This window comes from Hypomesus transpacificus, chromosome 22, assembly GCF_021917145.1.
Source record: "Hypomesus transpacificus isolate Combined female chromosome 22, fHypTra1, whole genome shotgun sequence".
NCBI classification, from domain to species: domain Eukaryota; kingdom Metazoa; phylum Chordata; class Actinopteri; order Osmeriformes; family Osmeridae; genus Hypomesus; species Hypomesus transpacificus.
The window spans coordinates 7,664,657-7,680,254 of NC_061081.1; the positions used below are offsets into that span (position 1 = coordinate 7,664,657).

At 37.6% G+C, this 15,598-nt stretch overlaps 3 protein-coding genes across 3 annotated transcripts; 1 reads left to right on the forward strand and 2 right to left on the reverse strand.

Moving 5' to 3' along the window:
* Positions 1-1,961: 1,961 nt before the first annotated feature.
* Positions 1,962-3,540, forward strand: LOC124484783 (gastrin-releasing peptide). Its single transcript, XM_047045877.1, has 3 exons — positions 1,962-2,237; positions 2,703-2,923; positions 3,209-3,540. The coding sequence occupies exons 1-3, from the start codon at positions 2,093-2,095 to the stop codon at positions 3,260-3,262; spliced, it is 420 nt and encodes a 139-aa protein (XP_046901833.1). The 5' UTR covers positions 1,962-2,092; the 3' UTR covers positions 3,263-3,540.
* A 1,808-nt stretch (positions 3,541-5,348) lies between these two features.
* rx3 (retinal homeobox gene 3) lies at positions 5,349-7,301 on the reverse strand. The gene is made up of 3 exons (XM_047045670.1): positions 7,046-7,301; positions 6,644-6,876; positions 5,349-5,783 (listed from the first exon to the last, which is right to left on the reverse strand). Exons 1-3 carry the CDS (start codon positions 7,299-7,301, stop codon positions 5,349-5,351), a joined length of 924 nt encoding a protein of 307 aa, XP_046901626.1.
* A 2,923-nt stretch (positions 7,302-10,224) lies between these two features.
* cplx4a (complexin 4a) lies at positions 10,225-14,956 on the reverse strand. The gene is made up of 3 exons (XM_047045621.1): positions 14,612-14,956; positions 12,188-12,275; positions 10,225-10,851 (listed from the first exon to the last, which is right to left on the reverse strand). Exons 1-3 carry the CDS (start codon positions 14,776-14,778, stop codon positions 10,624-10,626), a joined length of 483 nt encoding a protein of 160 aa, XP_046901577.1. The 5' UTR covers positions 14,779-14,956; the 3' UTR covers positions 10,225-10,623.
* Positions 14,957-15,598: the final 642 nt, after the last annotated feature.

Sequence of the window (15,598 nt, forward strand, 5' to 3'; positions counted from 1 at the left end):
TATCATGAGTAACGCTGCAATTATTTATACAATGGTTTTTCATGCGTCTTTTTATGTAATTGAAATAGTGAGTAAATGGAACACTATTCATTAATATGACACACATCACAGGCTTCCTAATGGCCATTCGAGCATATTATCAACTTTAATTGATATATTCTGCTAAAAGGACAACCCTAAATTACACACTCTTCATTGAAAATTCTCCATTGTTGTCATGATACTTTGCCAGTGAGGTCATTTTTGTTAATTGAGCCTTGGGTTTTGACAAGAAGGACCAAACACTGCCATCTAGTGTCATCTTGATGTCTCAGAGTGACACGGAACACACCAAGTGTGCATGTGTGTCTTCCACTTTGCTTAACTGATGGAAACTCATTAATCTATAATATATGGATTTTCTTTTCAAGTTCAGATAAAACACGTTTAACATAACATCTGAAAAGGCTTGATTTGCCATTATTTAAACTGTGTGTGTTACCTAGTGCAACACCAACTTAACAAATCTCTTTATATTTTAAGATCCATTGCTTTTACCACTGTTTTGTCCTCATTTGTGGTGTGAGATTACCAAGAGTGATTTACACACAAGAGTGTTGGGATGCAGAGGATCTGCTAAGGGAAATTAATCAGTTCTGTGAGTCAGTGAGGACAATAGTTGTTAGTAGTTGACATTCAGCTAAATGACGCAATCAGCAATGAGATGCATCCTTTTTTAAATTATTAACAATTAAGTGCTTCAATATTGACATAGAACACAAAAGGGTAGGATCACATGTTGTTGGCTATTCATAGCCATATTGAATCATGAACAAATATACAGAACTTATCATGTGCATGATGCCATTCACAGAAGATGTCATGGAAGCAGTCTTACCAGTAATCACTGAAGAGTTTTACAGCAGTGACAATAGCCAGAGGAAATGCTCAACCTTATCAGTACAAATGTAACCTGCTTGCAACACAAGGCTGCACATTGGGTGGATTGCCAAACTGTCTGCATCTATTCTTTCTACAGTGATCTTTGTGTCGCAACTGTAATGAATGTGATCACTCAAATATTCACATTTAATCATGAGGACGTGCATAGAAGCCCATTTATAACAACAAGCTTCTTACTTAATGCAGTTGATCTTTCTATATTGAGCAGCTTATTGGCTTCACTGATAACTGATTCCATAATGTCCAATATCAAGACCACATTCATCCGTAAAGAGAAACATTTGCCTTTGTGTAAAGATGAATGCTGCCCAGTTGCTGTGGTTTGATAGCAAATACCATCCTGGACACTGCTTGTCTGTTTGTTTGTTCTCATAATTGGTACAATTAGCCTACATGATGTGTTATAACCTTTCGATCTGGTTTGATATAGCTACTTCTGATCTAAAAGAGAGTAAACGTGGTAGTTAAGGCAATTTATCAAACTTTTAAACGAATTTAGAACCCAAGAGAATCTTACAAATCGATAACCTATTAGAATTTAGGAGAAACGTAGGATACTATTTAAATTTAACACATCCTAGGCCAATTAGGTTAATCTGCTTTGCAATGTTAGTGAACCTTGTTATAATATTGGATTGACTAAATCATCCTACGATTGTCTCTCATTATTATATGACATATGTTATATGTCTTACAATAGACCTTGTGAAACCACAAATTAGTTTGGGCAATTTGCACCTGCGTGGAAGAAATCAATTTACTGTTAACATTAGATCGGACGCCAACATTAATGAAAAGACGGTGACATCTCAGTCTCCGGGCAAAGAATCGTTATTGTTTGGATGATGACAGGTTATTACAATTTGTCATTTTTAATTTGTCATTTTAGCATCATGATGGCGTATGAGTTCAAGATTGCTGACGTATGATGGAAGGCATTTCACTTTCAGCATCACCTATTCACAAACATTACTCCCGCGGGATCCTCGTGTGCAACTTCAGAACGTCAAGATCAACAAGTTGGAAGTTTCTTCCAGAAATGATATAAAGGACCACCCGTTTTTTGTGTCTGAAGAATGTTTGACTTGCGCATGTAAACTGCTCGGATTAAGTTACAGGACTGCTCTGTACTACTTTTCATTTTTATAACATGGGAGAGATCGGGCATCCATGGATTTACAAACCATCGTCATCAATGGTTGTCATTTTGCTATCAATTACATGTGTGATGCAATGTTCAGAGAATCCAGCAACTATTGAAAACGTTTATCCACGCGGCAACCACTGGGCAGTAGGTAAGAAGTATTTCAACAATGACAACAACATAGCAGGATTTCTTAACGAGGACATCAATGTGAAAATATTAATTATAGAGCTATAACGCAATTTTATAGGTTTATATTAATTCTCAATGTATTGCAGTAGAGAACTGTTTGTGTGTCATCAGATAGGCTACGTTTATTGAATCAGAAAAGAGGTCCCACACTTGACATGTACATAGCACCTAGAGCACCATCGGCTCCAATATCCGAATCCATTAAGGTTTTTGGTGTTTTTACGAAATGTGACATTTTGGCTGTAGTTTTTGTCTTTTGAATATGTGTTAACAAAACAAGTTGTCATAAAAAAGATGTTCCTATGTCTTTCTATCATAGAAATTTGAAACTTGAAATTGAAATCAGGACCTACAAATTATGAAAATTGTTACATCTTGTGAAAATCTTCTTTCATTATCTTTACAATCTTTATTTGCTTCCTAGGGCACTTGATGGGTAAGAAGAGCTTAGACAGCCTCTCTGGAGCAGAGGAGCGTGCTCAGGCCAGTGACCATGTGCGTCTCCCAGAAGAAAACAAACGTCCATCCAGGCTGTATGGGTCCTTACTGCTTGGACGGGAGGCCCAGAGACAACCCCCCGTCAGACTGGCTCTGTTCCGGAGCAGGCAGCAGGAACAACAAAAGAGAGACATGTTTATCCAACAGGTCAGTACTGAATGGTTTCTGTGTGTTGAGGGTTCTCCTGCCTCTCCTACCTGCCTTTCTCTCTCTCTCTCTCTCTCTCTCTCTCTCTCTCTCTCTCTCTCTCTCTTTCTCTCTCTCTCTTTCTCTCTCAGTGTATATATATAAGTATGTTTAGAATGCCGTGCATGTCTTGTCAGATTCAAATCATAAAATACATTTTTGTCAAATGTGTACTGCAATTTGGCTGTTGTGGCAAACTTTTACTCTACTGGAACTGTTGTGTATTTTTTATTCTTCTCTCCAAAGTTGGAAAGCCTTCTGCTCCAGGTTCTGAACACAAAGGAGAACAGCGCCAGCTGAAGAATGCTCCCTCATACAACCACACAGAGACTGCTTAACATCCACACACTCTCTGTCCTACATCTATGGCGACTCATTAGAGCGGTTCACGATTTGAATGACACCCGTGTATTTGATATACTCTTAGTAATCCATTTCAAGGGTAAACATATCACTGCTTGTCAAATATGGTTAAGATATTTTCAATTGTTACAATATATTTGTGCCATCTTAATTTTTTGTGATATTTTAATGGTGTCACCACATACACACCAACCATGTTGTGTTTAGAGCTATTAATAAATATAATACTGGGATAACTGCATAGTGAATAGCTGTGCATTCACTCATGTTTCAATATAGGTCATTACTGTTGGAGACTGGTTGAATGGCCCGAGGTGAGTGAGAGATGTAGTAGCAGATATTAACCACAATAAGACAGACAATAACTTATTTGCAGGCAGTCAGGTTCAAGATTGCATTTTAAAACTCATCGCATAAGAACCTAGGAGGGCAGAGCCAGGATAACCTACTTTAGCCTACATATTTGAATTACATACATGTTTTCAATGTTACATTACACATAAAAACCTCATTTGCCATCCTTTTTGAAGCCTACCAAAAGTTACTCTATTGTGGTCAGGTATATGGTTTACTATCAACTCATATAAAACATATGAAATAATTTTGTCTGGAAACTCAATTATTGAATGTTGAGCAACCATCTTTTCCTCCAGTGTCTTTTAGCTGTCCACTGGAAACAATGGACTTAAGTATTGGGCAAGGGGTTGCTCCCACTAAGAAAAGCTAACTGTCAAAATTTTGTTGGTAAATCTCATCCTGTTCACACAGCATTGAGGAGGATTGAACCTATTTCCTCATTTGTCACAGATGAATGATGGTTAATGGGGTACGGACCACTTACACCACTTCCTCCCTCTTCCAGTGTAATCCTAGTGTCAAAGGAATAGTGTTTGCACAAATCAATGAGGAGGAAATGACACACATCTGTATTCTGAGTCCATGGTACACTGTATTAGTTCTCCTTTATTGTGGCTGGCATTGTCCAATAAAAGTAAGGCCATTATGATGCAAGACCTTACTGATGAGTTGATACCATGCTGCACGCATTTATATAGTTTTAAGGCTGATCTGTTGTAAGGAGTTTGTAATGCCGCAAGTGTGGAGATTTAGATTTTGAGGCAGTTGAGGTAATAATAAAACTATGTAAAATATATTGTCTTCGTGGGAAACAAATTTGCTAAATAGCTTTTTCTTGAACTCATAGAGTTCAATAATGTACCACTAGAGGGAGAAGAGGTTCATGCTTTGATATGAAGATCGAATGAAAAGAAGAAACGATCATTGTGAAATTCTGTGATTAAGTTTAAAGTAGTTTGTACAGGTTGTTCTGTGTCTTACTAAAACAAGTGTGGAACAAACATTACTCCAAAGCAAAACAAAATGTAAAACAGAATTTGTTCATTAACACTTAATACAAATGAACAACGGATGCAGAAGATTAAGTTTGGTAAAGTTATGATGAGGTTTCCGCAAATGGGGAATCTAAATATGATACTACCAAGAAAAAGGATCTTGATAGGAGCCAGATATAAAGTGTGCAAAATAATAGTTTATTTATCTAAGGTAATTTTATTCTTGCAGTGTCCATCTCATAGATGTCTAAAACTCATTTCAGTACAGCTATCCAGACTCCGGATTGTGTCAATTTACCAAATATACAAATAATAGCAGTAGAATATTAAATGAATTATTTTAATGTGTGATTGTCCTGGAAGTAGATACATAAGAAATCAAATTAAGAAAACAGATTGTAATGTATGAAATAATAACAGACAGACAGCAGTGAAACAAACACGTACAACTGTAAATGTTGCCACTGTAACTCAGCGGCAGCATTTAAGATCAAGTACAACAAGAAGAAAAAGAAGTACGGTGAGAAAGAAGTGTTCTCTGTATGGCAGTCTGTAGCTCAAAAGCAGCAGCAGCAGGAACTTCCATCAGTACATGGGTTGTATCCATATTTGTCTATGGATCTTCCTTCATCTCTGAATGTCCCTTTGAGGAAGATGCCTTCAGTCTAATATTACCACGTCTTCCCAATAGACTGGATGTGCTCCTTAGCCTTCATCCTAAGTGAAGCGATGCTGGAGTTTCGGGGATCTGTCCCCTCTATGACCAGCTTGTCCATGAACCCAGAGCACTGGTAAGTTGGTGGAGGGCACATGGCTGTGCCTAAATGGGGCAGGTTGTGTCCGAGGGTAGAGGATGGGTTAAGAAAGTTCTGTGGGGGGGTATAACTGCCGGGAAGGCCTTGCGGGGGGCTGATAAAGCCGGGGAGAGACTGCAGGGTGGTGGAGGTGGATATGGGGGTACTAAGCCAGGGCTCCAGCTGCAGCCCTGAGCCCAGGGAGTGTGGAGGAGAGCGGCTAAAAGACAGGACGCTGTCCTGGAGTTTGATGGCGCTGACTTCCAGCTTCTCCTGGCGTCGCCACTTTGCCCTACGGTTCTGGAACCACACCTGCCAATCACACAATAAGACTTTGGTTAGTCATGTATAATTCCACACATTACTATTATCTGGATAGGTTGACATTTTTTGAATAAATAATGTATTTATAATATAGTCTTATTTATTTTTTGTTGGACAATCATGGAAATTGTTTTTTTTACTAATGAATTCTGCCAAGATGATACAGTCTGAATAGTCTTGTTCCTAGATTATACTATTAACAGTGTATGATTAACAATGAATCAAAATAATCATCCAATGCTTTTTACTCAACAATTACTGATCCATCAACAATTTTAACTAAGAGTAAAAGAATCTTGATTTTTTTACATTTAATTTTTGAATTGCCATATCTTGTCATTCATGGTTAAACTCCCAAACGATATGATGAACAATGATATGGTGTTTTGATATTTTAGATTTTTGAAAAATCAAGTTAAGTACAAACAATATTGCTTATCAAGAACAGAAGCGTTATTAAAAATAATTCCTTTGGTCGTCAAGTGTATGACGTGCAAATATGTTGTTGAATTAAAAAAAGAAATTGATTACTAAATGAACACGTTATAGCCTATCGGCCTAACTATAAATGATGATATGGAACCGTTTGGATGGTTATAGACGAATATAAAGTCTAGAAATATGATTGTTTAATTATATTAGGCCTACATAAAAGGCTCTAATAGCATATGTACATAACATTTTGTGAATTACTGAAAAGGAGCATATGTTTTGGACTACTGGATTCCTAAATGAAAAACGTGTCCAGTTTTTTGTTAGCAAAATATTTGAACAGTTGAATTTTTATCAAACTCTTGTAGACAATTATTTATTTATCAACACGTGAGGCATGAGGACAGTTAATTTACCTGCACTCGAACTTCCGGTAGATTAACTTTAAGGGCAAGTTCCTCTCGACTGTACACGTCAGGGTAGTGGGACTTTTCAAATGCTCTTTCCAGCTCGTGAAGCTGAAAGGTGGTGAACGTCGTCCTGTTCCGCCTGTGCTTTTTCTTGGGATTCTCATCATCAGAAAGTTTACTGTCCCCCTCAAGTGAGTCAGGACTAGCCGGGGCACCCGAACTGCTCGAGCAACAAACACCTGAAAATACACAGCGCCATGCATGAGTTATCAATTTGTTTAGAGTCAATAACACATCTTGGTACAACACAACATGATCTGAACTAATAGGATAGGGCTAGACCAATACAATATACTTTTTAAGCTATAGTAAAAAGTATAGGCTATATTCTGACAATTTTCTACTTACTTTCAAAATGGTCTGTGTGATGTTTTTTCTTGAGTGCGGACATACTCTCATTCCCTTTTCCCTCGCAATCTTTCACATGTAATTTACCCGAACTGTTGTACGAGACTGTCTGATGAAAAATGTTTTCATCTTTAAATCCCAGTATTGCTTCAATGCTGTGAACTCGGGATGTGTTCACCGGACTTCTGACGAAACGTGCGGAAGGTGACATGCGCTCTTCCATCATAACTTCCATAGGCGAACCAATGAGCCACATTGAATAAATAGAACTTCTTCAGTCAAAACTCTTAAACACCGAATTCACCTGAAGAAGCTTCAGAAGCGGTAAAAAAGCCAATTCAACAAGTTTGAATAACGGAAAAATAAATATGCTACAATCAAATACAATTCGAAAATATATCAATATAATGTAAAAAAGGTAAAGCAAAAAATATATATTACTGCAAAATGTGTATTCCGTAAATAATCTGTCCGGACTTGTTAGCGCACACTCTTAGGGGCTTTTAAGTACCCCGGGCAAGACCCCCCATGCCCATGTGACAGCCCCCACGACACGTCAAAAGGGGATGTCATGTCGGATTTGCCCTGGATTTAGGGGTAATGACATTGTCCCAGTGAACCAATGCCCAGTGCTGTCAGCACTAACTCCTCCCTACCTCAAATCTTGCACCAACACAGTCAAGGGTTTAAACTGCCTTACATAAATCTTAAAACCATCTTTTCCTCCTCCAGATGTCATGTCCATGATGGCCTGCAATAAAATAAAAAAAGGAAAAAAGGACCGGCCTACAGATTAAAGCTTAAGGTAGAGGAAATTTAGAGATACAAGATTTTGGTCAGGTCACAGATTGCAAATATGTCAGATTTACATTTAATCAAACCTATTTTATTATCAATGATATTATTACATGACATACGACAGAGTTGTAAGAGAAGTGTAATATTTTTTAAGTGGAACAGCTCTTTGTGTGTTGTGAATATCTATTTATTGTTAAAATGCCTTCACAGTCTTCACACAAAGCAAAAAGGTTCACATCGTTTATTACCAAATAATTGCAGTAATTGATTTTAACTTTATCATTTGTATCATTTATATCTAGCAAAATACAATGTGCTATTTTTCTAGTATCATGATTTGATTTAATATGCTTAATTTTGATTGTTGATGAGTCTGCCTTATCAAGAGGGCCTATTCCTTGCAGTTTTTGACATTATTTGAATACTGTAGTTTTTTGTTTGTCTCCTAGGTTAAATAATGTGCCAACAAGCCTCTCCTAACAGCAGAGTGTGTACCATATAGAACCTTCTATTTGAATTACTGAGAACAAACCAGAAACAGGAAATGTCTTAAGTCCTTAATCAATATTGAAGTGATATACGTAATTAACACTAACAGCAATTGACAGCAGTTGGGTAATCCTTCGGCCACACGCTGCTTAAGGGGATTACGTTTTTCTACTCAAAAGAGTTAAAACTCTTAAAACTATTAAGGTTTTCCTAATTACCCAAGGTGACATTATTCTTTGTTTGCCAAATAGATGCTCACTGTGTTGGAAGACCCAGAGACAGTGTTGAGAGTTTGGGGTTGGGGACTCTAATGAGACATGATCGCTTCTCTTTCACTCTGATTATGTAAATGTCAACTAAACATTTGTTCTCAGCAAAGTAAGCCGTGGATGTGTTTGTCATGTTTACATCTGGATGGAAGTTCAGAAATGTGTGGAGTTGTGAAGTAATGTCTAAGTAAATACAAGTTTTGCAATATGACTATTGCAATACAGCCATCATGACAACTAATATATATATACAGATATTGTAAATATTCATGTGTGTGTGACAGAGATAAAAAGAGAGAGAGAATGAGAGACACACAGAGAAAGAGAAAGAAAGAGAGACAGAAAGCAATTTTAAGATTGAAACACAATCAGATGGAATCTGAACCAAACTGTATATTATCATATGAACACATTAGGAGTTTATAACTGCAAACACACCTAACAGTATCCTAATAATATAATAAGTCAATTTATTCATAGCATATAATAGATTTAAATAATTTCTAGAACCATAAACAACCTCATCCCAAAATTATTTTGGTCTTTCAGCACTCAATTATCCGTTTTGACTCCACATTTTTGTATTTTAACAGAATGCAAACTACAAATGTCCACGTAACATTATAAGTGCATGGTTCGGCACATCAACAAACAACAATTCTCTAATTCAGTTGAGAAAAGAACAGTACCATCATCTTGGTCACTGCAAGTTAGATTACAGATTCTGTAATCTAACTGATGACCACACACCTTTAAAATAACAATGGGGAGAGCCAAATGCAAAACTTACCGACTTAGATTTGATAGATATTACAATGTATGACAAATGTTTGTGACCTTCTGATAATGTGTATGTGGATTTATTCCCAGCTCGTCAGAGATCACAAGTCCCACTTTCAGGGAGAAGCTGCCAAAGACATTTAACCCTGATGGGCCAATGACTTCAACTACATTGATCCTATAGCCTCTTTTGGAAATTCAGTAAGGCCCTATGAACTTGGTCGCATGTGAAACTCTCAACAGACAGGATTTTGGACCTTTCCTTCTGTCTAATCAACTCCACCAAGTGTTTTTCAATAATCTCCAATTAAATTAAGACCCATTTTTTATTGGTGTTAGTGAATTCCAAATAGTAAGCACTTAATCTATGTATGTTTATTAGTGGCTTTACTTGGACTCATACAGCTAGCTCTGTGTTCATTAAATACTGCTGACGGAATAGTCAAATGAAACAGGCTACAAATCAGTCATTTTATTAGTCACCAGCCTATGTCCACATTTAAAATTGTTTTTATATTTTTTTGTTTGTCTGATGTTGAGTCAATGATATGTTTAGTTTTAACTAAGGATTGAAAACAGTGTATTTGCAAGTATAGTGTTGCTAGTTTTAACATTTTAATACTGCATATTGGCTTTGCATTAGTGTTGATCAGGATGGATTTTCTTTGGATTACAACTGCTGGTGGAAATGCTATAAAATGACATTACAATGCCAGTTGTGTGGTCTGGATAACGTGTGGGCGAAGTGGAACAGATCATTAAAACAAAAAACCTCAATAGTGTCAACTTGAATGATGGGATGAAAGATGGAGAAAAATACAAAAAGCAGGGAGAGGGGAAAAATACAACTATAACAGCATTTATTCAGAAAACACATACCAAAACATCTATATGAATTTAACAAGGATTTGAGAGGAACAAATCGAAAAAAGACCATTCACACAAGGAGTTTTGGGGAGGTAACAGTGAGACTTGGAGGCTGTTGGAACTTTTCCATAGAGGTGGAAATGGGAAAATCATTGGGCCACAATTCAGTCAAAACTGCCTGAGCAATATTTTGTTATTTGTTAACATTACTCAGACATAGTAGACTCAGACTTATACAGATTTTAAAGAGCCCCTGCATAAATATTAGCTCTGTGGCCTTGATTGAATCCCCACAGTAGACCTCAGACTTTTAAGAAAGGGAAGCCATTTTCTTTGTTTCTCTGTGTTACATTTGGAATTCTGGGCAGGGGTTTCCTACATGACAGAGCACTTCTCCTCTGCCTTGGTCTTCATCTCAGTGGCCATGGCAGAGGCCTTCTCCTTGATCTGGTCCATGTCCATGTTCTGGATGTTCCCCATTTGCCCCAGGATGGAGTCCTTATCTTCCTCCTCTGTGGCGTCCTCATCTACCATCTTGAGGAGCTCCTCAGGAACGTCCACATCATCACCTGCCATTTGGAGCATGTTCTCATCCTGCTCGCTCTTTAGGATCAAGCAGAGAGGCACTTTGGTTACAAACCATATAGTTGAAAATACATACCTTTATCACCAGTCAAAATCAGTCAAACCACTCAATGGATTTTTTTCTGCATTTGAGACTGTATGTTCAACACAAGGCTGTTCAGGAGATTTCATCCATAAAATTAGAACACATAAACTAAAGAGGCAATGAAAACTAACGTAGTCCTTGAAAATATTTTTTTTGGGGGGGAAGCTTATCCTGAAACACGCAACCGCACACTTCACTCTACAGAATTAGCTGACACCTGTATTAGCCTTCCACCTGGGAATAGTGTCTAGACACCTGCCGTACCTTTAAACAAAACACTAATTCTATCGGAGTAGAATGATAGAACGATTCTTGATTCTCGTCCATGTATTTCATCTCTGCTCTATCTAATGCAGGAATATACACACATCACTTAGTTATTGTGGCAGAATAATAGTGCGAGTAAAAAATAAATAAAAAATATCCCTGAAGTTATTAGTTCATTGTATATGATATCATGAGAAAACAACACTGTCACAAACATGTTAATTGTGAATGTCTTTCCAAAGAGACACAGAGTAAAGCTGCTAATTCTTGGTTCCCACACGGTACGTTTCCTGTTGTTAAATTCAACAGTGACCTTGAATTTTGTTAATCAAATGCAGCTAGCAATATTTTCTAAATTCAGATATGAAGACAATAATACAATTTTTTGTGTTGATAGTGTTGAGTGATTTTAATCTTACTGTACCTTTTTTCCTCCGTCCATTTTGGAGAATTAAAATCAAATCCTTATGAAACAACTTTCAGAAATGTGTAATAAAACCAAATGGATCCAGTGATGTATATGGATCCAGTAGTCAGTCAATCCAGTGCCTTAACCTTCCTACTGACCCAGAGACACCTGTGGCACAGTACGGCAGATGGCTGTGTGTACGTCTAAAGCCAGGCTGCAATATGGGACTTGTAAACTCCTCCAGGTCTTTTATTGAACATCTTGGTCCCTAATCCTTTGGCAGTGTCCACCTTCCTTTGCCCTGTATGACCTGACATGTTCTAAAGGGGATAAAGGCACGCTTGGCCAGTGTGAGGAAGCTGCCTGTTTTTAAACACCATTTACACACTAGGACTGACTGTACCACTGTAGTGTAGCTGTAGTCCAACTGATCATATCAAGTTATATGTGTAGACAATAGATGGCTATACACTGTTGTCAAATACTATTTTAGTAAACAATTTAGAGACTTGAAACCCTAAGTTCTTCAGTGGGTCTAATAAGTCAGAAATACTTTGTGTGTGTGAAACAAGATGGCTGACTAAGTTACTTACCTTGGGGAGCCTGTATTTGTCTCTGAGGCATACTCGCAAAGTTGCTCTCTCAGCCTTCTTGTGTAAGAAGTCAGCATCTCTCTCCATCCTAAAATACACAGGGAGTTGAATGTGTTTAACTTTTGTAAACTCACATAAAAAAGATAAACTATACAAAAATATCCTATTGGAATGAGAACTTATGAAGATAAAGTGCATACACTTTGGATTAACCTTTCTGCTTAGTATAGTGATTTAGTGATTGATTGTATATTAATGTATGGCCAAGTCAGTGTACAGTACACAAAAAAACTGTGTGTTATTATATACGTGTATGGTGTGTGTGGTGTGTTGAGGGAGGATTGATTGTTGATGGTGGTTCTTGGTGTGTAATTTTGAAAGAGTATAAGTAAGAAGTGCAGATAGGTATTTTTAGACAGTATAATATCATCGTTAGCCTGATACTCAAATGCTAGTGCGAAAATGCCTTGTTTCATAGGGTCCAGGGTTACCTTTTATCTATAAAATGTCACTGGCAGTTATAGGGTATATTTCCTTTTTAGTAGTCTTTTTAGATAAACATGTTTTTCATCTAAATACACATGCTTCACCTACAACCCATCTGCAAAAGTATAATGTCATTGTTTATTTATAGTGCTGTTTCTCTGGAACTGAGGACGAACAGCATAACTACACACATGATGGAGCAAATGAGGAGGCTTATGATAACAAAATTAGACTTGATGCCACAACGTAAGTTACAGATTAATCTGCCACTGTACAAACATTACAAATACAAAATTAAATCTGTTATAAATATAACATTTTTGTGTGTGTGAAACAAAGGTATGGTCGCCTGATTTAATAAACCAATGAGCAAATGAACAAGAATAGCACATCTCATCAAACATTCATATCTTTAGGTGATGTTGGGGAACATTCTTCACAAAAGATGATTTGTTTGGATCCTAATCCATTTGAGTTAGAATGTTCCAAACTAATCATCTGCTGTAAAGAACGTTCCCTATCTTCAGGGGCACCGCAAGGGTTTCTGGGCCCGCTGACTAATTTATACTCTGGGCCCAAATTTATTTTAGTGAAATGTGCAACTCTTAGTTCATCTGCTAATTGCTTTACTCAATCAGGCAACCATGCCTTCTTTAAAATGATTACTAATAATAATTCAATTAAACATGTATTTGTAACTTTAGAGTGACACATCTGATTATTGGGCAGATAACTGTAAAAAAAGATATAGAAGGGGGATGGAATATATTGTAAATTTACAAAAAAATATTGTCTCAAAAACTGTCTGCCACATTAATTGTTCTAAAATCAGTCACACATCTTAAATCTTGTTATATAACCTATTTGGGTAAAACATTTGTCAGTGGACTACTGCTGTATAATACAATAAGAAAAATTGTTTTGTGATGGAGAATACATACATATACACTACATCAGTAGTGTTGGAGAATACAGACATGTACAATACATCAGTGTGTGACATATAGTAAGTCTGCTTCACTTGTAGTCGGACAGGATTCAGATTCTGTTCAATAACTCACTGTAAGAATTATACACGCCCTATTGGTCAGAAACATCTTACATAAAACAAAATGGCCACCAAACATTTTAAGCACAATCTTCATAAATATTGTCACTCAGCAACACTCAGATAAAGACTACATTTTCTCTGAAACTGTTGATGTAGAGTTAATAACCAAGAAAAAAGTGAAAGTTACACACCAAATACGATTTATTGATTTCTGAAGCTCTGTTTTTCCTGCATCATCAAGACCCCTCCCCACCTGCAGTCCCAGTGAAATGATCCCTGGTCAAACCCCAGCCGCCATTTTACCATGCAGGATTTGTATGCCTAGAGAATAGGTGGCATATATACTGTAAATCCATATAATAATCTTTAAAAAGAAAATGGGTTGATATTTTAGTCCATCTTTGTAAAGTGGGGACCCCAGTGTTTTTGAGGTCAATTTCAGTGATAACAACAAGCTCATCTGTATCTTTATCAACAACACGTTTGTTTAGAAGACAGATAAAGATCATTGAGTGGAGATTAATTGAAGGCTATAATTGTCCTGTTGCTTGCTATTGAATCCTTTCTACAAAGAGCATTCTAGAAAGTGCACAGTATGGTTATGACCAGTCTTTTATGACCTTGAGTAAAAGAGCAGTGGAAGAAAAACATTTTTCCAACAAGATGGACATGATTATAACTACTATTTTATAGACTGAAATTCCAAAAAACTGTAATTTTACCAAGCATATTTATATATTTATTGCAATAAAAAGAATTGAATGTAAAGGAGTTTCCTAGTGCTTGTCAAGGTCAGAGCGTTGCTGTGATTGAATTTGTTGTAAATGTTTCATCCCTGACCATTTAGCACTATCAAAACCAAAATCAAGTGATTGTGTTCTACTCACTTCTCCTCCACCACCTGTTTCTGGTACTCTTCATACTCTTCGCGTGTCATCCCTGCTGCTTTGGCTGGGTCGGAGGGGGCGGCCTCCGCCGCTGGTTCCTCTCCTCCACCAAGACCCATTCCCTTCAATGGGTTACTGGGCAGCATGCTTTTGATTAGAAAAGCCATTGTGTCCAATGGGGTCTGCTATCTGTTTTTATAAATATAATATTTCAATAGTTGAGACTAGTTATTCCCGTATGACGTCTCCTGGGTTGAAATTCCTGCACCCGCAAAGTCCACCGGGAGCCTGCCTAGCTAAACTGCTGCTTGTCTATGTAGTGAAGGACACACTGACGGCTAGCAACACACGCCGACAAAAAACTGTTTTGCCCCAGCCATAATCTGGATTAAACCTCTCCCTTATACTAAGAGGCAGATGGCCTGTTTTCTTTGTTTGTTTTTTAGAATGTCAAAATGTTATAGATTTGATATCGATGATTGATGCACACTGATCACATCTGACGTCTTTGGGTACCCTTCCTCACACCCTCGAACCTTGAGAGATCATCGTTAAAATGAAAGATTTTGAGAGGACATTCTTGTTTTCCTGGTAGCGTCACATATGTTGCTTCCGCCCACTGGTTGTTAATCACATTACTTAAGAAGGGGGCGGCCCGTGTGGCGCATCCACTGGTGATTTCCATTTATACCGCTGAGCTGGGGCTAGAGCTGGGGCTGAGGAGCCACAAGAAGCAGGATTACCAGACTGTTTATCCCCCACTCACACAGCCATTCATATCCTCTGGTTGTCCTGGGCTTTTGTTTAGCGGCACCATGATGGACAAGAGCTAGTGTAGGCCCACAAGTCTTTCTATGGCATCAACCGATGTCTCTTTTAATTGGGGAATGAGAGGCGAGGGGGCAGGGAGTCAAGTTTTAGAGAAAGGCTGTTCAAAAGTGCTTGTATATCAAGTCATCCCTGCAGTACATGTTATCTCCAATGCAG

Coding starts and splice junctions, on each gene's coding strand:
- LOC124484783 (XM_047045877.1), top strand. CDS start 2,093: ATGGGAGAGATCGGGCATCCATGGATTTACAAACCATCGTCATCAATG. Junction 2,238..2,702: donor CGGCAACCACTGGGCAGTAG/GTAAGAAGTATT, acceptor TTTGCTTCCTAG/GGCACTTGATGGGTAAGAAG. Junction 2,924..3,208: donor GAGACATGTTTATCCAACAG/GTCAGTACTGAA, acceptor TTCTCTCCAAAG/TTGGAAAGCCTTCTGCTCCA.
- rx3 (XM_047045670.1), bottom strand. CDS start 7,301: ATGTGGCTCATTGGTTCGCCTATGGAAGTTATGATGGAAGAGCGCATG. Junction 6,877..7,045: donor TCACACAGACCATTTTGAAA/GTAAGTAGAAAA, acceptor GTGTATTTTCAG/GTGTTTGTTGCTCGAGCAGT. Junction 5,784..6,643: donor TACCGGAAGTTCGAGTGCAG/GTAAATTAACTG, acceptor TGTGATTGGCAG/GTGTGGTTCCAGAACCGTAG.
- cplx4a (XM_047045621.1), bottom strand. CDS start 14,778: ATGGCTTTTCTAATCAAAAGCATGCTGCCCAGTAACCCATTGAAGGGA. Junction 12,276..14,611: donor AAACAGGTGGTGGAGGAGAA/GTGAGTAGAACA, acceptor TGTGTATTTTAG/GATGGAGAGAGATGCTGACT. Junction 10,852..12,187: donor ACAAATACAGGCTCCCCAAG/GTAAGTAACTTA, acceptor TTGATCCTAAAG/AGCGAGCAGGATGAGAACAT.